The 20,931-nt window shown below is 35.2% G+C and overlaps 3 protein-coding genes across 4 annotated transcripts in view; 2 read left to right on the forward strand and 1 right to left on the reverse strand.

Moving 5' to 3' along the window:
• The window catches only part of tnca (tenascin Ca), a 57,416-nt gene extending 54,017 nt beyond the window's left edge, over window positions 1–3,399 (forward strand). The window contains exon 29 of the mRNA XM_084415061.1: window positions 2,716–3,399. Coding sequence (XP_084271187.1) covers window positions 2,716–2,826 — 111 coding nt within the window. The 3' untranslated portion in view covers window positions 2,827–3,399. The remainder of the gene's footprint in view (window positions 1–2,715) is intronic.
• Window positions 3,400–5,174: 1,775 nt separating this feature from the next.
• Window positions 5,175–16,296, reverse strand: LOC311293132 (TNF receptor-associated factor 2). The gene is given in 13 exon segments (XM_084413178.1): window positions 5,175–7,400; window positions 9,110–9,258; window positions 9,365–9,542; window positions 10,600–10,860; window positions 10,863–10,911; window positions 10,913–11,124; window positions 12,478–12,552; window positions 12,666–12,740; window positions 12,823–12,984; window positions 13,093–13,191; window positions 13,296–13,374; window positions 14,177–14,387; window positions 16,183–16,296. Coding segments are annotated over 12 exon segments (1,746 nt in total). The 5' UTR covers window positions 14,365–14,387; window positions 16,183–16,296; the 3' UTR covers window positions 5,175–7,181.
• A 1,157-nt stretch (window positions 16,297–17,453) lies between these two features.
• The window catches only part of rabl6a (RAB, member RAS oncogene family-like 6a), a 34,161-nt gene continuing 30,683 nt past the window's right edge, over window positions 17,454–20,931 (forward strand). The window contains exons 1-2 of one of the 2 annotated variants that reach the window (XM_084413638.1): window positions 17,454–17,637; window positions 19,704–20,147. In XM_084413638.1, the coding sequence (XP_084269764.1) occupies window positions 20,018–20,147 (130 nt within the window). In that variant the 5' untranslated portion in view covers window positions 17,454–17,637; window positions 19,704–20,017. The remainder of the gene's footprint in view (window positions 17,638–19,703; window positions 20,148–20,931) is intronic. The other variant, XM_084413637.1, reaches the window with a different exon arrangement.

A 20,931-nucleotide genomic window follows, 5' to 3' on the forward strand; every position in this document is an offset into this window, starting at 1 on the left:
ATATTAAAAAATGTCCTGGCTCTTCCAAGTTTTATAATGGTAGTGAATTGCAACCAACAGATTGAAGCTCAAAAACGTGCATCCATCCATCGTAAATGAACTCCAAACTGCTTCGGGGGGTTAATAAAGGCCTTCTGAAGCAAAACGATGAGTTTGTGTAAGAAAGATATCCATATTTAACGGTAAAATTAACATGGTAAAATTCTAGCTTCCGGTCAAACGGCCATACAAAGTCTACTTGCCCCTAATGAGCAACTTACGAAATTTATGATGTCAGAAGTAGCGTAGTGCGTCATGGCGTAGCGTAAATATCAGCAGTACGTCGCATTACTTGCATAAGTTGTGCTTTACACTTAAGTGCAATCCGTATGTTCGTTTGGCCGGAAGCTAGTTATTCAAATTTGAATATTTTTCTTACACAAACTCATCGGTTTGCTTCAGAAGGCCTTTATTAAACCCCTGGAGGCATATGGAGTTCGTTTAAAATGGATGGATGCACGTTTTTGAGCTTCAATTTGTTGGTTGCAATCCACTGCCATTATAAAACTTGAAAGAACCAGGACATTTTTAATATAACTCTGATTGTATTCGTCTGAAAGAAGAAAGTCGTATACAACTAGGATGGCTTGAGGGTGAGTAAATCATGGGCTAATTTTCATTTAAAAGTTAACTAATCCTTTAATGCATTAAATATCTAGTTCTGTCATGTGTATTAGTCCATACTTGCTCTGCAGAAGCAGGGTAGCAGATCTATTCTGCCAAGGCCAAATACATTAACATTGACATATTCAATGATATGCTAAAACTATTCCAAGAGTTGTCATGATTGACTTACAACAATGAGCAATAGATTTGTTACAGTATTTAATTATCTTTGTTTTTATTAGTTAATAAAAATACAACTGTTCATTGTAAGTTCATGTTTGCTCAGGTCCATTATTTCAATAATTTATTAGTACATTTTGAAATCAACTAAGAATAATAAATGCTTTAGAAATATTTTTCATTGTTTTTTCATGTTAACTAATGTAGTTAACTGTAATAAATGGAGCCTTATTGTGAGGTGTTACCTATTAATTGGGGGCTCGTCCGGGATTGTACGGGTGCTTGAACTCGAAGCGCAAACCTTATGTGGTCGACCAGTTCCTATACCACCTTCCTCTACTGGTCTCGATGAGTCTAAATCTGACTTCAATATAGGCAAATTTGTTGGTACCGCCTTTTTGTGAAGCAGAAGGACACTCTTATTTTATTGCTTTAGAGCGTGTCGCCTTTAAATTGAATTGGCCGAAGGACATGTGGACTTCAGTGTAACATGGTTGGGAAAGCTTTGCCAATTGAGGAGTCACTGGACTATGACACTGTGAGAACAGCAGTTTAAGAGCATACGAATTGGTGCCAGAGGCGAATCGTAGTGATGTAGTACTCGAGTCCGGTCTCGGACTCGAGTCCGGTCTCGAGACCGATTTCTGCTTTCTCGGACTCGACTCGGACTTGTTCTTACAAAGACTCGGTCTTGACTCGGACTCGACCCTTCAAAGACTCGGTCTTGACTCGGACTCGGCATAGGCGGTCTCGTCCCATCACTAGTCCACTAGAATACATACCACTAGAAAATTTTAATTGACTGTTCGCAAAGACCCGCCCCCCTTAGTTACTGTCGCTATGTCCGACAAGCTACACCGTTCTGACTCACGCCACACCATGTTCTCACGCAGTGAAAAATACATCGCGGAGCAGAGAGGAGACTGACAACACGCTGACAGACAGGACAGACCAGGTTACTTTTCGGTTACTTTTGATATTAAACATATTAAACAAAGTCTCGCCTTTCAAACTTGGTCATTTTTTAAAAGAAATTTAAACAATAAATACCGTTTTGTGGCTCTTAAATGTGTAGTGACAGATCGCTGTAGAGCATCAGTTAAAGCTGCTCGTGAACCGATCATCTCTTCCTTCTAGTTAATTTATAGCCTCAAATAAACATGAACAAACATAAGAAGCAATGTTGTTTTAACCACGGAAAGGCGTCAGTACACTCCGTGTTTCAAGTTCAAATCCTCCCATGTTAACCAACGGACTCGGTCTCGACTCGGACTCGACCCTTCAAAGACTCGGTCTTGACTCGGACTCGACTGAATTTGAAAACCAACGGACTCGGTCTCGACTCGGACTCGACCCTTCAAAGACTCGGTCTTGACTCGGACTCGGCATAGGCGGTCTCGTCCCCATCACTAGCGAATCGTCCAAAATTCTGAGTGTATTCAGAGCAAGCCAAACAAACTTATGTCGAGTTCGCCAGAGAAAAAAAAACGCTTTTTGAAAAGTGGTGTTTTTCCAGTAAGACTACCACTTATGAGGAGTTGCAAGAGTCAGTCTTGCTGGAAGATTTTAAAATTTGCATGCTGGAAAGTGTTGTAGTTAATTGAAATGAACAAAAAGTGTTAAAGCTTTCTGATGCGGCGGTACTTGCAGACGAATTTGCGCTTCCCCACCGAACCGAAAGATTCCCTGAAGTCGCCAAACAAAAAAACCCTTTCGCTACAGTCTATGGTTCGAGGAGGATAGATATGCATCCCAATGACTTGTGGTCTGAATAACTTTGTAATTTGTAAAAATGGGGTATTTTTTAACTTAAATATGCTTAACACCCCTACATATTAAACTTTAAAATGTTTTGTAATTGTAATTTATTTCACCTGTTTTAATTCACAGGGTATCAATTGGTTCCACTGGAAAGGCCACGAGCATTCGATTCCATTTGCGGAGATGAAGATCCGGCCAGTAAATTTCAGAAACTTGGAAGGCAGACGGAAAAGATCATAAGACTTCAAATGTCCCTCTCTTTTCTCCAAAAACCCACACAGTCAAAAGCACGATACAACCCCCGATACAAACTTTGTCTTTCGCCTCAACGTTATTGGATGCCACAGAATAATGTTTCGTCAATCCTTTTTATATGTTATAAAAGGCTGCATGATTATTGGGGAGTTTTACATGAACTTGACACGTGATATTTGAAAGTGACACCTTCACTTAACAAAATCTTCCTATAACAAATCTAAAACAGATCTATAAGAATGCTACTATGAGAATAAGTCTCCACTATTATAATGATTAATGGAGTTAGCTTTATTAGCTCAGTTTTCAAGACCAGCGATGTCATTTCCTCGACTGAATCATTACCACTCAGGTCTGACATAGCCAGGATGGTGCAAATAAGTGTGTTCATTTTTTAATACGAAATAAAAGTAAGCAAATGTTAATGTGATTTTTTTTTTTTTTTTTGACAAGTTTGTATAAGCCAGTTTGCTTTTTGATTGATTATTGATGATTTGTTTTGTTTTAAATTTATTTTTGTAATGTATTTCCCCCCATAGAGTCCTAAATGTCTATAATCCCTCAATGCAGAACTGTCGATTAAACTGTATCTCTTCTCCTTGAATGTCTAAAATTGATCTTCAACAAAATAGGAAATAAAAATATAATTTGTAATGTTGGAATTGATATGTTGTCAATTTTCCTATAACTATCCCAAAGATACATTACCCAAAAAAGTAGATCCTTCAAGACCTGTAGGTTGCAAGGTGGATCAAACTTGTTAGTCCAGCACATCTCACAGATGTTCAATCAGATTGAGATCTGGGGAATTTGGAGGCCAGGGCAACATCACCATGTTGAACCCTTCATCATGTTCCTCAAACCATTCCATGCATTATCCTGCTAAAAGAGGCCACTTCCAACAGGAAACACCATTGTCATGAAGGGGTGTACCTGGTTTGCAATGTTTAGGTCATTGGCACGTCAAATTTAATGAATGGGTTTCCCAGCAGAACATTGTCCAGAGCATCACACTCCCACCACTGGCTTGTAATCGTCCCACAGTGATCCTGGCACCATCACTTCCCCAGGTAAACGGCACACATGTGTACGGCCGTCCATGTGATGTAAAAGAAAACAGGACTCATCGGACCAGGTGACCTTCTTCCACTGCTCCAAGTTCCAGTTCCGACGCTCGCGTGCCCATTGTAGGCGCTTTCAATGGTGGACATGGGTCATCATAGGCACTATGCATCCCCATACGCAACAGAGTGTGATGCATTATGTGTTGTGACACATTCCTCCCATATCCAACATTAAAATTTTGTGTGAAGTGTGGAAATGTGTTACTGGGCAGAGGGCTGGTGCCAAAGTGCCACTGTAGACCTTAAGTCGGTTCGGACCAGATGGGATAGCCTTTGTTGCCCTCGTGCATCAATGTCACCGGTTTATGGTTTGTTCCTCCTCGGACACTGTTGGTGAATTTTCACCACTGCTGACCGGGATCAACCCACAAGCCTTGTCATTTCAGAGATTCTCTGACCTAGCCGCCTTGCCATAATTTGGTCCTTGTCAAAGTCACTGAGATCTTTATTCCTGCCCATTTCTCCTGCAACCAACATGTTGATTATGAGAACTGAGTGTCCCTTTGCCATCTAAAGCCGCATTTCCACCGAAATTACCTGGAACAATTTGTCCCAGGAACTTTTTTCCCCCAGACCTGTTGCTTTCTGCGTTTCCACCGTGGTCTAAAGTACCTTGAAGATTAGGCAAATTAGTCCAGTGATGTAGGACTGCACGCACCGCAACAGATTTTTTAAAATGGTGGTTAAAATGAGTCAAATCTTCAAAATGTGGCATGAACTGAACCAATCAGCATGTTCAAGTGCCTCCCCCGAAAGTTCTTGAACTTTGAAAAAGTACTACCTCGTGAACAGGGACTTTCTGAGGGGGGAATTTTAACCCGAAACTTCATGGTTCCTGCGGTCGAAACACACCGAGTGCCAACCCAAAGTCGCTAGTTTCTGGGGAAAGTTGCTGTAAACACTGTAAAAGTGCTGGGAACACAGCTTAATCTACCCAGACCTTAATATGTGGCCTTGTTAGGAGATGATCAATGATATTCACTTCACCTATGACTGGTCATAATGTTTAGGCACATATATATATTGTTAATCATTTTGAATGCATTTCTAAGACAGCCAGCAATGCTGCTAATTATGCATAATGACCACATGTATGCATTTGTGACAGCGCAACTGTCTTCTTGATGAGCGTAATACCATGCGACTAAGCAGACCATGACGTTTGGGACTTTCAAATATCAACAACAGCCACAATCAAGGTTTGTGAAATGTGAATGTTTTATAACAATTTTTGCATCATACATAGAAACATACTAGGATAAAATTAAAAAAGAAATGGGTACAGGAAAAACGTCGTTCGACTTTCTAACAAGTAAATTATTGTGAGCTGTCAGGATCAACTTTTAAATGAAAATGTGGCATTAATAATTGTGGCTACATTTTTGGTATGCGCAACATTTTCTAAACTTTTTACCTTTAATCTAGCATTTTACAAATTTGGGGGTATATCATTAGCATTGTAATATAGTAAAAAAAAAAAAAAATTGCTAGAAATTTCACTTGTCACAAATTTCAATTTAAAAGGGAAAGGGAAAATAATACAGTATACATTAAGTTTTAGTTTTTATAAAATTGCACATTTTGAGTTTGACATACATTCAGTCAGTTTTCATTAAAGGACATATCATTATCTATTAACTCTAACAGCACTTCACTATGGATATTTGGCACAAATAATGTCACAGAAACACAGTATAACATATCTTTTTTTTTAATGTCTGGTCTTTAATGTCCATCTATTTTTGTCCCTTTTAATAAATGCCCTAAAGTTGAGCTTTCTCAGTATTGCAGTTTATATCCTCAGCTTTCAGATATTTCTGTTTGAAGATTGTATCAAGTGATCGGATTCAAGTTATCACAAGGCATCGCATGTACAAATTAATTTGTATTTCTGACAATTTACTAAGAAGAAGTTAAAATTAGTTTTAAACCACCATGACTGCACATGTACAGCTATATAAATAATATGCATTAAATATAATAAAATAGATGTAAACTGTATATACATTTCCTGTATAAAGATCACTCGCTTTGAGAGTTTATGGTTATATATAAAGATACATATCGATTGCTTATATAGTATGAATATATAGATATCTGCTTGTATTTTTAAGAATAGAAGCAGTGTATCGTATAAAATAATCATTACGTTTAATATTTATTTCATTTATCTCTAAAGTATGTCTGCAGTGGTGTCGTCACTCACTGGATGAGAAAACTGTCTGTGATAAATATCATGTGCATTTGCAGATTGAGGCCTCCCATGCACAGAGAAGTTTCAATAGTTGTCATAACTGGTTTAAAATCAGTGGATTCTGGTTAACGCGTGGTCATACCCCCAGTGCCGAATATAAAAGACAATTGTATAGCAAAAGCTTGGTCCTGTGTAAACATCTCAAGAGCTTAAATTTAGCCTAGAAAATACAGAAACTGCCTCGTACGTCATTTGGCAGTGAGAACAATTTAAAAGGAATAAAATACAAACTTGCACTCCATGAAGCCGGCAAACACTATAAACTCAAGCTCCGATGTACCAAGTAAACTGTATAAATATTCCTATTTACAAAAGTAATAACAAGACTCGTAGTTTCTTAAAAATATACAAAATGCAACGCAATAACTTCAATCTTCGCTCCTGCTCAGGACCATTTCACAGACACCTACGCTAAGATTTAACCTTTAAACTTCAAACTATCTTCCACAGATGTAGCCAAACACCGATTAAATGAAATCCACGATCATGACCCTCACTATACTTATTGTATGACAATTAAAAACCCCTTCGCCCTCAAAAACAGCTTAGCTACTTGCCAATGAAAAACAAAAAAGGTCTGAACACATTTCATAGTCTTCATCATGCAAACCGCAATTTGTAAAATGCTAATCAGCCTGTTTGTTTATTAAATATATCCTCTAATGTGATGATGCATTCAACTACCATTAATAGTTCAATGCATTTTACCATGATTGAAAAAAAGCCTGCGCTGTGCTGAAGAACTTAAGTTTTGAATTGTGATCTGCACTACGTAACTGGACCGGACTTCACGTTCAATTCCAGTGTTTCACAACCCTTTTTCCTGTTATAGAGCTCTACTGACCCTTTCTGGAACTGTGCAGCAGTGCAACGCTTGTGACGGCTTAACGCATGCAGGGAAACGTGTCCAAACAGACGTCATGGAATAAAGCTCCTGCTGTGGTGAAGCAGCTCCTGAAAACCTAAAGGCCAGTGAGGTCCACGATGGCTTTGATGAAGATGGTGTCGTCCCGTATGTACGAGTTCTTGCCCTCCAGCTTGGACAGCGGACAGAAAAGCGGGCAGCCGCTGGCGATGTTCATCTCGCTGACGGGCCTCTGGAATGAGGAGGAAGTGATGTCGGGACGGAACGCATCAATGATGTGCTCTCTGTTGCTCTGGTCCAGCAGCATCAGTGTGACCTGGAAGAGCGCGGCCAGATTCAGCTCACAAAACACATAGCAATGCTTTTACAGGTACTGTGGTTCAGGCTGTGAAAATATTCATTCATTTTTCATTTTGTTCATTTTATTTTTCACAGAAAATAATCATATTTGTAATATTTAAAAACATATCAAATAATATATAATACAGAAGACATACATGTGTCTTCTGTATTATATATTATTTGATATGTATTTAAATTTACAAATATAATTAATATCATTATTTTATGTATATATATATATATAATATCTTATATACAGTCTTCTGTATTATATATATTATTTTATTATATACACACACACATATATATATATATATATACACACACACACACACACACATATATATAGTGTGCATTATTATTATTTATATGATATTAATATTTAAATGCGAATTTATTCACAAAAAACATTTCTATATTCACCTCAATTTGTAAAAAAGGCTAATATTTTAGTCATACTTTCATTTTTTGTTATATAAACATACATTAACACACATATATGAAGACTTCAGATGCAAAAGCCTCTAAGTGCCATCTGAAATTTTCTTCTAGAATGATCATTTTTATCTAGCTTGTATGTTTATGTTCAATTATTTCACTTTAATGGCAATGAAAATGACCTATTAATTGTCATTAAAGTGAAATTACTGAACCTAAATATACGAGCTTGATAAAAATGATCATTCTAGAAGAAAATTTCAGATGGCACTTAGAGGCTTTTGCATCTGAAGTCTTCATATATATATATTACAGTTTATTTTTATGAATTTTTGTTTATTTAACAAAAACAAATTGAACTATTAACATATATTTCAAGCTTAATTTACCTTGTGTCACCATTATGTTCAGTTATATTCAGGTCATAGACTTTTAGTTTGTTTTCATTCCGCACATGTGTTTCCCGCCACTGATCTGTCACCATGGACACTAATCACATTCATCACAGCTGCTAGTGTTTATGTTAATCATCCCTGTGTATTTAAGTTCCTGCCTGTGTTCTGTCTAGTGTCCGGTATTGTTTGTGCGTTGCACGCTGTCTCGCCTGTTGGTTGTGTTCCGAGTTACTTATTAAACAAACCTGTTACTTTTCAATGATCTCTGTCTTCCTTGGATCTAATCGTGACACTTTGTTTAGCTGGAAATATGTAAATCTGTTTTAAAAAGTATTCTAGGTTATGTTTAATTACATCTGTTAGTATTGTATCTTCTGTATTGTATATAAATTGCAAAAACTTTTATGCAATATTAACATACACTTAAAACCTAATTTCTTTGCAAAAATATATATTGATAAAAATATTTGGTAGATGCATTAACTAACATGAACTAACAATGAGCAATACATTTGTTACAATATTTATGAATCTTTGTTAATGTTAGTTAATAAAAATCCAGCTGTTCATTGTTTGTTCATGTTAGTTCACAGATCACGAACTAATGTTAACAAATTCAACATTTTAACAATGTATTGGTAAATGCTGAAATTAAAAATAATTAAGATTAATAAATTCTGTAGAAGTGTTGTTAATTATTAGTTCATGTTGTTAACTAAAGTAGTTGACTAATGAAACCTTATTGTAAAGTGTTACCAAACATTTCTATGATCACTTTAAGTTTTAAATAACTTTCATGAGTGCAATAGCATTAGTCTGAAGACATGCAGTGAACGAACAGGTGACGTACCTTCTGGTTGAAGGGCCATTTGAGCAGCGCGTCGTTCATTCCTCTCATGACCACAAAAAACAGCGAGAGGTGAGTTCCACGACCCGTCCCGTCCCCGTTCAGGTAAATGCGCAGGCACATCTTATAGCCGTACTTGCTTGTGTAAAATGCTAAACAGGACCGAGGAGCATGTAAGTCAAAATATATGTAAAAAAACACTGACTCACTTCTAAGGAAATTACTTTATCTATTCTGATTCATATGTTTTTTTTTTACCAGGTGAAAACATGGCAGGCGCCCGTCCAGCAATGGCATCTTGTCTCTTTTTAGTAATATCTGATATCCGCCAGATGAAGACGCCATCAAACGTGGTTGCGGACATATCCCGTAGTCTGCCCTCCATTTCAGAAACAGTCAGGTCTTTAACACCCACCTGCCGTTCCAGCTGACGAACCTATGAGATGAACAGAGACGGAATGGAGAAATACAGAGCAAACATTTTGATCATTAATGATTCTCACAAGATTTATACTGACAATATTAAGCCTAATGTGTCATATTTGAAATATGAATTATCAACATGATCAAACATTTGTGTTGCACACAATCTACGTCATGCCTTCTGTTGTCTGATTGATAGTTTATAAGTTTTTAGCAAGTAAAAGGCCTTTTAGTATAATTGTAAAAATGTCCATGCTGTGAAATCTTTACTGATTTAAGTAAACGTAAGAACATAAGAATAACATATGAATAACTTTTATATTGTTAGTAATATTTCAAGATGAACAATTACTCAAGCAACATTGGTTTAGTTGATTATTCATACATCATTTATTAGAATTTTCTTTTTTTTATATGAATGTCAAATATGTATGGAATTATAAAGCTGCCAAAAATAATAAATATATAAATAAATAAATATACGAATAAATGTAAAATAACAAAAATAAATATTATACTTTTATTTTCTTATTCATGTTTAATTGTATTTTTTCCACATTTATTTATTTCCAGATTTATTCATGTATATATTTATTTATGTCTACAAAATGATCTATGTCTGAGGTTAAACATGCCCCCCCTCATAACCATATGGATAAATAAATGAAGAAATAAATAAATGTAAATAAATAGATTTGAAAAATAAAAGTAGACATAAATACATACATAAATAAATGTGGAAAAATGCAATTATACATAAATAAGGAAATAAAAGTATAAATACTAATTTATAAAAATATATGTATGAATTTATTTATTTTGGAAGCTTTGGAATACCATAAACATTTTGAGGAACGTTTATTAATCATCATTGCATTATGTTTTTTCGCCCCCGAACAATTTCAAACTAGAGAGCTTTGATCATAAAACTAAGCATTTAAATATCATCTTATATTATTGGCATGACTGCTAAGACCCAACTTTTCCATTTCAAAAACAAAAGATTCTTATTTCATAAGCCAGGCTTTACAGGGTTAAAGCTTAAATTGATGTATTTTTAGGCAGCACACCTTGTTGCTAAGAGCCTCGATTTTGTCCTGATCGAGTCTGTGTTGTCGGTTGCTGGCCTCCATGGTGGTTGCGAAGCGCTCTACTTCTCGATTCAGCACACACACCACATCTTCAAACGTCCCCGCCTTCACCTCCAGGTCCTGGCAGCGGCGGCCCAGATCTGCCACCTTGGTCTTCTCGCTGTGGAGCTGTAGTTCCAGGGCGGCGCCGACCGAGCTGGGCAGAGGCGTGAAGGACGTGGGCAGAGGAGGTGGAGGAGCGACGACGGCACACGAGGAGGAGGACGAGGAGGAGGACGAAGAGGAGGGAACCCCCTGCACGGGGATGGCGCTCAGCTGACTCACTCTGGCTTCCAGGTCCCGGAGCGCCTGGTGAAGCTCGTGAGCTTTGTGACCCGCCAGCTCCAGGCTTTGTGGCTGCAGGCCCTCCAGACTGACCTTCATGCCCATGATGTAGTGCAGCAGCAGGTTTAGATGTTCGTGAGCACAGGCACGCTCGTGATCGTGGATCTTCTCCTTCTCCACCTCAGAGGGAAATCAACGGGGTTAAACTTAAGCGTCTAACATCCCGTTTATGCTATAGACATGAATTATTCCTCCATTGTGTGGAGAGTTCTGCACAGCTCACATATTCTTTAGAAAATATAAAGGTTTCAACTTTTTTAGTACTTCAAATTTTTTAGTTGCCAACTTAATTTTTTTAAGTTGAAGCTTTTCATGCAATATTTAATTTTATTTGAGCTTTATTTTAATTAATGAACATTAATATTAACTGCTTGTTTATTTATCTGTTCTATAATATCAATATCACATTTTAAATATGCTTTTCTGGGACAAAAAGCACTCTTGCTTGTGTCTTGTTGTTTACCTATATCGCTATAAATATAGAAATCAGGAACTCATTTATTGGGGCATTTTTACCCTTAACTTAATTTTGGGGAGCATTTTTATTAATTCTGATGGCACAAGCCCCCGTTAATTTCAGTCCCTGGTGCGCGCCAATCAATATCCAAGAAGAATGAAATAATAGACTAATCCCGTTTTGAGAAAGTAAACTATGCAAGATTAAAAGAGTTTAATAAGAGAATGGTTTGCAGTCCACTTACAATAAACAGTTAAATTCCTTACTGAAGGTTTTCTGATTTAAAATGTATTGATTTCTTTATAAAATTTGCGTTGCGTTTATAGCTGTGAAAACATGACCCGTACTTCCCGCGCCCCTGATATGAACTCCCCTTCAGTGTTATTTTTAGTATTTATTAATAATTTAAATTACTTGTTATTTTTTTTTTTTTTTTTTTTTTCATGTGCTTGAGTCATTTTAATATTACTTTTTTATATTTCTATTTATTTTTATTTCAGTTTTAGTTCTAGTAATTTTAGTACTTCAACTTTAACTTATTTTATTTCAGTTAGCTGCCAAGACATTTAAGTTTGAAGTTGAAGTTTTTCATCGACTAACAATTTATCAGTTATTTTTTATTCATAATAGTCTATTCTCACACATAGCAGATTTAGTTATTACTATTCCATTGATATTTTCTGAACATTGTATATTTTATGTATATTTTTCAACTCTACTCTACACACGTATTGCATTTTATGTACATTGTATGTACATTACGTTGTACATTGAGGTTTTGGGATAGAGAAAAAGAAAAGAACAGGTCATGACCGTCTTTTTGACTGCGATTGATGATGTTTAGTTTGGAAACTTGTTTTCAGAAGTGCTCTTGGACAAACGCTGAGCAAATGAAGTTACAGTACAAATTTGCAACATTCCCAAGAAAAACAGACAGAAGCAAAGGCATTGACTGCCATTTCATGAACTCAGTTCTTGGTCTGGTTGAATGCTACGATATAAAAAACTGTACTTACTGACATGTCACAGCCAACCACATGATATCTGCACGGAGTCCTGAATTTGCTGCAGAACTTGATGTGGTCAACATACTAAAAAAAAAAAGAGTAAAGTTCTGTTTTCTTAAAGAAGTCAATAATGAGTGTTACTGAAGACCAGTGTTCACGTTCAATGCGACTTGGATCAATGTTTTTAATCACCGCACCTTTTCCCTGGGGATTTTCTTCTTCGCACATCCTTCACAAATCATAGGATATTTGGGGCAGATCTCATCATGGGCCTGCGAAAACATTATTTTGTAACATTAAAATCTCTTTTCACCTCTCAAACACATCACATCTTTTCTTAGACCACTCACTTACCTTGATGTTTTTGAAGTGAAATGGTTCTTTACAGTATTTGCAGTTTAGCGTTCTCTCAGGACACACGCGCTCATTATGACGTTCCTGTTCGTTAAATCTAATGAGCTCCTTGCACAAGGGACAGGACAGAATCATGAACTCACACTTCCCCTCATGGCTCAACTACAACAAAAACAGAGTTATGACAACAAGTTACCAAATGAGAAACTGTGTGCATTTAAGTGTTGAAAGACTTTATTTAAATAAAGCTAATGTTAATGAACACACAACCTCATAATCTTTAATACTGCCTTTCCAGGCGCAGCCCTCGTTGATGCACACAGCTGGAAGATTTTCAACTTCTCTTCTGGCAGCATTGTCGGGAAACGCCTGCAGGAAAACACAGGGAATGTGCAATGAATGTCTGGCAGTAAGTCATTTTAAAAGTGTTCATAACTCTTGATATTTCACATTAAGCAAAGCATTGTGCTTACGCAGCCTTGTTTGAGGATTGACGTGGGCTCTTCGAAGATGTCCTCCTTGATACAGGCATTACATTTCTGTGGTCCAGATCTAAAACGGCAAAGCGAGACACGGTTTGCTATTTTGACATCAGTGTTTTTGGCATCGGTTCATTTCTATTTTCAAATATTGCTTGTGAATTCTGAGTAAAAATTGTGTTAAAATGTATTTATACAATTAAACGTATAAGAGCACTAAATTACTTATCTCAGTTATTGTAATTGATTTCTATAGCTTATGTCGATATTGAACAATACATTCTGTAGATGCTGCTATTGGAAAAGCATATCAGGTGACTGGTAGGTAATTTAACTAACAACTTAAAGATAAAACAGATAATAATTTAAATTCAAAGACCGAACTTTAGACTGCAGAAGAAAAAAATATTTAATACAAAAAAAAAATCACTTTTATACCTCAAAATTACACTATTGTTCAAAAGTTTGTAGTAGGTAAAAAGTTTTTTAAAGGAATTATTATTATGATTATTTTTCAGAGAGGACTCGTTAAATTGATCAAAGTAAACATATTTATAATGTTACAAAAGATTTTTTTACTTTGTATTCATCAAAGAATCCAGAAAACTAAAATGTCCCACGGTTTCTGCAAAAATATTAAGCTGCAAGTTTTCAACATTGATGTTAATCAGAAATGTTTCTTGAGCAGCAAATCAGCATATAATATAGCATATCTATAATTCCAAAATAAGTTACAAAAAGTCTTATCAAACTTTTGACCAGCAGTGTATTTTGTAGTTTTCACAAAAATGAATGTCATTAATATGATGTTAGATAGATTTATTTGTCAGAACTGGATTGATCAGCATCTGTTTTAGATCAGCAGGCTGGATTACCCAACAGTCCGGTTGAAGCAGTAAGAACAAAAGCGATGACCGCACTGAGCTTGGAACGGCCTTCTCAAAATGTTCTGACAGCAGTTGCATAAATGTTTGTCTTCAAGTTTGTTGGCCAGGATCTTCTTTGGGAACCCTGGCTTGTTGTTCTCCATGGAGGACGGGGGAGAGGGTTCTTGAGCAGCCATATCCCGCTCTAAACGTTCCTGGTCTAAACAAGAGACAATCCATAAGGGCTGAACACTACCTTCAAATATATATATATATATATGACAACAGTGACTTTCTATTCCGTCTCCAAAAAAAGATTAGGTACTGTAACACTTTATTTTACTGTGTCATTGTTACATGTAGTTACTATAGTTATAATACCTAGAAATTATGCATAAATATACTCAACTAGCCATAAACCAAACCAAACCCTATAGTAAGTACATGTATTATTACAGACAGTGTAAAAAAGACATTAAAATAAAGAGGGTTGCACTTTATTTTAAGGTGTCCTTGTTACAGTGTAATTATACATTTAATGTTAATGAACTAAATGCACTTTCTATAGGGTTAGGGTTAGGAAAAGGGGTTGGTTGCATGTAATTATGCATCATTTATAGTTATTACTACAGTAACTATATGTGACCCTGGACCACAAAACCAGTCTTATGGGTAATTTTATTAAAATTGAGATTTATACATCATCTGAAAGCTGAACACATAATCTTTCCACTGATGTATGGTTTGTTTGGATAGGACAATATTTGGCCGAGATACAACTATTTGAAAATCTGGAATCTGAGGGTGCAGAAAAATCGAAATATTGAGAAAATCTCCTTTAAAGTTGTCCATTTCTATTCGCGATTGTGCTGCATCCACTCACAAAAATATATTTTTTAGATATTTATGGTGGGAAATTTACAAACTTTCTTCATGGAACATGACCTTTACTTAATATCCTAATGATTTTTGGCATAAAAGAAAAATCGATAATTTTGACCCATTCAATGTTTTGTTGGCTATTGCCACAAATATACCCGTGCTACTTAAGACTGGTTTTGTCATCCAGGGTCACATATGTAACGTGTAACAAAGACACTGTAAAATAAAGTGTTCCCATAAAGAGTAACCAACGTTTATAACACAGCTCTCTGGAATGCTTGTATCATATCAACATAATCCAAATTTTTAAATCAATGTTTTATGTCCGTGTATTTATTTATTTGGTGAGTAGCCATGCGATCAGTGAGATAATAAAGTCATGAAATAAACAATATCAGTTCAATATCATGAACTGTTGCAATGTTGTACATCATCATATTCCTAGCCATTTATCAAGTAATCTTACTTTAAAGAATAATAAGCACTGACATGCAAAATGTAGCATTACTTATAACATATTGTGCTGTCTAATACGCTTTTAGTGACATATTTAGAGCCTTCTTGCTGTTTGCAAACATATTACGTACAAATTAATAAATGATTATTTGTGCATTAGTGGGCGACAATTGAATGCGTTTGATAAGATTGTTATGCTTTACAGGGTGAAATGGAAAGACTCTCTCTAAAGTAATTAGATAAGCATTAATAAACCTAAGCATGCACAGCAGGTCTCTTAATGTGAATCCCAATCTCTTTGTTTCTGTTTCAGTTTTGCTTGAATACGTGCGTGTTTCCTTACAGACATCCAGACCACACAGATGATGTATAATAGTGTAGAGTGGTGTAAACATTCCCATAAAACACACACTAGAACCTTTCATGCATATCTGAAAGCACTTTTATCAGATATCGACCATGCAGCCCGTCGATATACACATCATACAGTCAGCTGACAATTGCAAATCTCATCTTTTCCTCTGTTGCTAAGCAAATGCAACATCTTTCGAATGGTTGTTGCGTCCGTTCTGTACCGCCACGCCTCTTTTACATGTAGGGATATGTTGAGCCTGACAATAAACATGCATGCAATAAAATAAGAATCAAAGAACTGATTATGAGAGCGACGCACTTACCGCACCGCGATGAGATTTCGCTTTCATTTGCTCGGTTGTGCTCGCGCTTTGACGGATCGAGGCGCGCGGCGCGGCTGCTGTGTTTTGGTGGTCGACATTGTTGAGAAGAGCGCGTGCTCTTTCACAGGATTACGTCATAATGTGAGCGTGCACTGGGCTTTTGGATTTCTAAAGCAGTTTTCTTTTTTTCAGGACTGTGTCTATCGTGGTAAAAAAATAAAAAAATAACAAAACCGGATTACTTGTAAATACATCATATCCATTTAAATGTATTCATATTTTTTTATTTGTATCATTGTTTTTTGTTGGGTGCATAATGTAGTGTAATTGTGATGTATTCATAGTGATTGTTATTATAATAATACATATACATATTATTAATATAATTATTAATAATAATATTATTATATTATTATTATTATTATTCATAATAATACATTTATTTTTATAGCGCTTTTCTAGACAATCAAAGACGCTTTACAGTTAATAATCTACAGTTATAATCACTATGAACACATCACAATTACACTACATTATGCACCATCCATTATCTATCTATCTATCTATCTATCTATCTATCTATCTATCTATCTATCTATCTATCTATCTATCTATCTATCTATCTATCTATCTATCTATCTGTCTGTCTGTCTGTCTGTCTGTCTGTCTGTCTAATTATTTCATTTATCATATTTAACTTATTCATTTATTTATTTTGGATTTATTTGGGTTTATTTCATTTTGGTCGGTATATAATATAAATACATATGCCTAATATTAATACAAATGTATAATATGCATATTGATTACTATTGTACAGACTCTGAACAGCATCATATTTAAAAATAAAGGTAAATAAAAAATAGCGAAGAATTACACACACACACACACATATATATATCCTAACTTTCTCACGATTATTAATTAGGGTTTATTTTGTTATTTCATTTTCGTTTATTTTATTTTGTCCTCTGAAAATTAATTTTGGGAGGGGTACATTTTTTTCTAAGATGCTCTTATTGTTGTTTAGATTACTGTTTATCTGGGAGGTGTTAATAATAGCAATATACTGTTCTCGGCCAGTTGTATGTTTGGATTAGATTTGGACATACACTGTACTGTACATACATAATAGATTCCATTCTACCACTAGAGGCGCTAAAGCGCTGCTGTTTCATAACACCACCACTAGAGGCGCTAAAGTGCTGCTGTTACGCAACACCACCACTAGAGGCGTTCAGCACAACAGTGACGCAAATCATCATCCTACCGCTAGAGGAGCTGCAGCACAAGCGCGCACACGACGCGCGCTCCTCACGGCATTCCACAGCTGATAGAGGGATGAGAGAGGGATGCTAAGGAAATGTTTTCCTTCAACACAGAAAATGGGCTATCGTGAACTTCAGCCGACAGCAGAATGCGACTGAAATATCGCAGGCGAAGACCGTGAGCAAGGTAATGAGTTTGTTCAAAGTAAAACGGCTCTGAATTACAATGAAACGTTGCCGTTGTGTTTGTGCTGTAATTGACACGTCGCTTTAGCTGTGAAGCTGATGGCCGTTAAAAACAGACGAGCGCAAATAATTCACCTCACTAAACACACACAGGTATCAATGAGAGCCTTCACAGGGACAGTATTCACACTTCCCTGTCAGAGCTTCAGCGGGATTTAACAGCTTACAGAGTGAATATAAACCTCTGCTGACTGACTGCAAAAGAACATTTAACAGCTGGTCCACTCTGAGATTGTGGTAAAACTGACAGCTTTCTTACAGCGGTTTTATCCACGGACAGGTGAGAGAGATATTACGTGTGCTTAGATTAGTACGACTGAATGCTTTTGGATGGTGCTTGTTTGGGTATAGACTTTATAGTAGAATGTTGTGTATAAAGTATTGTTTTTTACAAAATGTAGATATAATCTGTTTACTTGGGGGTTTTTTTGACGTAACTAGTTACCAGATTTTTGTATCCTGATTAACGTTACGTAACGCCGTTACATAATGTGATATTGATTTTGTGAGAATGTTAACTATAATAAGATAAACAACTAATAGACTCTATATAGCAATGTTTACATGTACACTTTTTGTTGCAGTCGGAATTAAATCATGTGTCTGCTGCATCTGTCTTAATCTGAAGTTGTGATGATGTTTATGTTGCTTTTGATGTTATAATATGATGTAAATGTAAAATATTATTACGTAATGTCGTTTCTGCTGGTAAAAAGCAGTTTCTAATTCTTTTAGTAAGTTAGTTTGTTATAATATGATGTAAATGTAAAATATGATGCCATAATACTTTGTTTTCTGCTTGCTTGTGTGTGTGTGTGTATGTGTAATATATATATATATATATATATATATATATATATATATGCATTTTAAATAAAACTGTAATTAAAAATTATGCTTCTCATTTATCCAAGACACAAAATATTATTACGTAATGTCGTTTCTGCTGGTAAAAAGCAGTTTCTAATTCTTTTAGTAAGTTAGTTTGTTATAATATGATGTAAATGTAAAATATGATGCCATAATACTTTGTTTTCTGCTTGCTTGTGTGTGTGTGTGTGTATGTGTAATATATATATATATATATATATATATATATATATATGCATTTTAAATAAAACTGTAATTAAAAATTATGCTTCTCATTTATCCAAGACACAAAATATTATTACGTAATGTCGTTTCTGCTGGTAAAAAGCAGTTTCTAATTCTTTTAGTAAGTTAGTTTGTTATAATATGATGTAAATGTAAAATATGATGCCATAATACTTTGTTTTCTGCTTGCTTGTGTGTGTGTATGTATAATATATATATATATATATATATATATATATGCGCATTTTAAATAAAACTGTAATTAAAAATTATGCTTCTTAGTTATCCGAGACACAAAATATTATTACGTAATGTCGTTTCTGCTGGTAAAATATGTAAAATATGATGCCATAATACTTTGTTTTCTGCTTGTGAATATATATATATACATATATATATATATATAGATAGATAGATAGATAGATAGATAGATAGATAGATAGATAGATATTAAATGCATTTTAAATAAAACTGTAATTAAAAATAATACCTATCAGTTATCTGAAACATAAAATATTATTACGTAATGTCGTTTCTGCTGGTAAAAGCAGTTTCTAATTCTTTTAGTAGGTTAGTTTGGCTCAAGTTTGTTCACCCAAAAGTCTGTTATCAATTAACTCTTCCGCTGCTCTTTTCCATTCAAGTAACTTAAATTGTGGTCCAATTTTCACACAAACGTAATTTATGGCTATGGAAGACTTAGCGAATTAATCTAGACTACTTATATGTTGCTCTTTGTGTCCTTTTTGGTCACTGTGCTTTCATTATGTTGAAAAGAACGATGTAAACATATGGCTAAACGTCTCCTTTTGTGCTCCTCGAAAGAAAGAAAGAAAATGTAAATGACTTGAATGTTATGAATGAAATGTCAAATTTTTATGATCTTGACCGAAATTTATGTTTTGCCCACAGGTGATGCCAGTAGACCAGGATGGACCGACATCATCACAACAGTTACAGTAGCTAAAATGGCGCATTTTAGGATTGTAAACTGTTGAAATAGAAAGTCACCATCAGCTGACTGGATTTGGCACCATAATAACCTTCTTCAGGATCTCAGTATATTGTAGACGGACTCCACTTTTGACCTTTAGACCACGTCATACCTGCCAGTCAGTATGTTTGCTTAAGAAAGTTAGAAGTCTTCGATCTTTGACGCTGCAGCGAGTGTTTCCCTGAAGACCCGTTTTTAGTATTCTTGGACTGTTGAAGAGCCTTTGCTCGAGATGTTTACCGCTCTGAAGAAGCTAGTGGGCTCTGAAGCAGGGCAGCTCAGGGATAGAAATATTCCTGCAGGCCTGCAATCCATGAACCAGAGTCTACAGAGACGCTTCGCCAAGGGTGTACAATATAACAGTAAGAGCTTCATGATTAATCTTATTTTAGTTGAGTAGAGCCATTCATAAAAAGTTTTCGATTGTGTTAAAGACATCCATTATTTTATTTTGGGCTTGTAGTAGAGTGAGTTTTTCCCTTGTGGTTTGTCTAAAGTATTACACTGTTGAACTCTTTATTTCAGACACGTAGGTTTATATGAAAAAGAAACAAAAACATAATTTACAAACAACAAACATTTCCTAAAACAGGAGAAATACCTTGTGTCACTTATTCTAAGATCATTTAAAACTATTATAATTGTATTTTTTTAAATCAATTAATCAAAACATGAAGTTAATACCTTAACCGATCATGTAAAGTGGGGAACATTATTACCGTAGATAGAAACATTTGACTCACTTATCCACTTTGAACACGGCAGTACTTGCTATGTTAAAGTTTGTTGACAAATTAAAAACAAATTGAAATTTGTGAGACATGTTTAATTTGATATGCTTATTTTTAGGGACAAAAAAAATTTGCCTGTAATATTTCATCCCTAAATCATTAAAATTGATAAATTAAAAAATCTGAAATGTAAAAAGATTATGTATTAAAATATTTTAGTTTCAGAAAGCTTTTTTTGGACTCATAAAAGTGTTTCATTGTGACATTGTCATAACAATGAAACGCATCTGATGCGTTATGCCACCATATCAAAGAAAAAAAAAACATAATGTGAAAAATATATACAGTATATTATTTAAATTGACGTATTCATGCTAGTCATAGACTAGTTTTTCTGCACTGCTTCCAATTTATG

Source organism: Rutilus rutilus (genome assembly GCF_951802725.1).
Source record: "Rutilus rutilus genome assembly, chromosome: 7".
NCBI lineage: Eukaryota > Metazoa > Chordata > Actinopteri > Cypriniformes > Leuciscidae > Rutilus > Rutilus rutilus.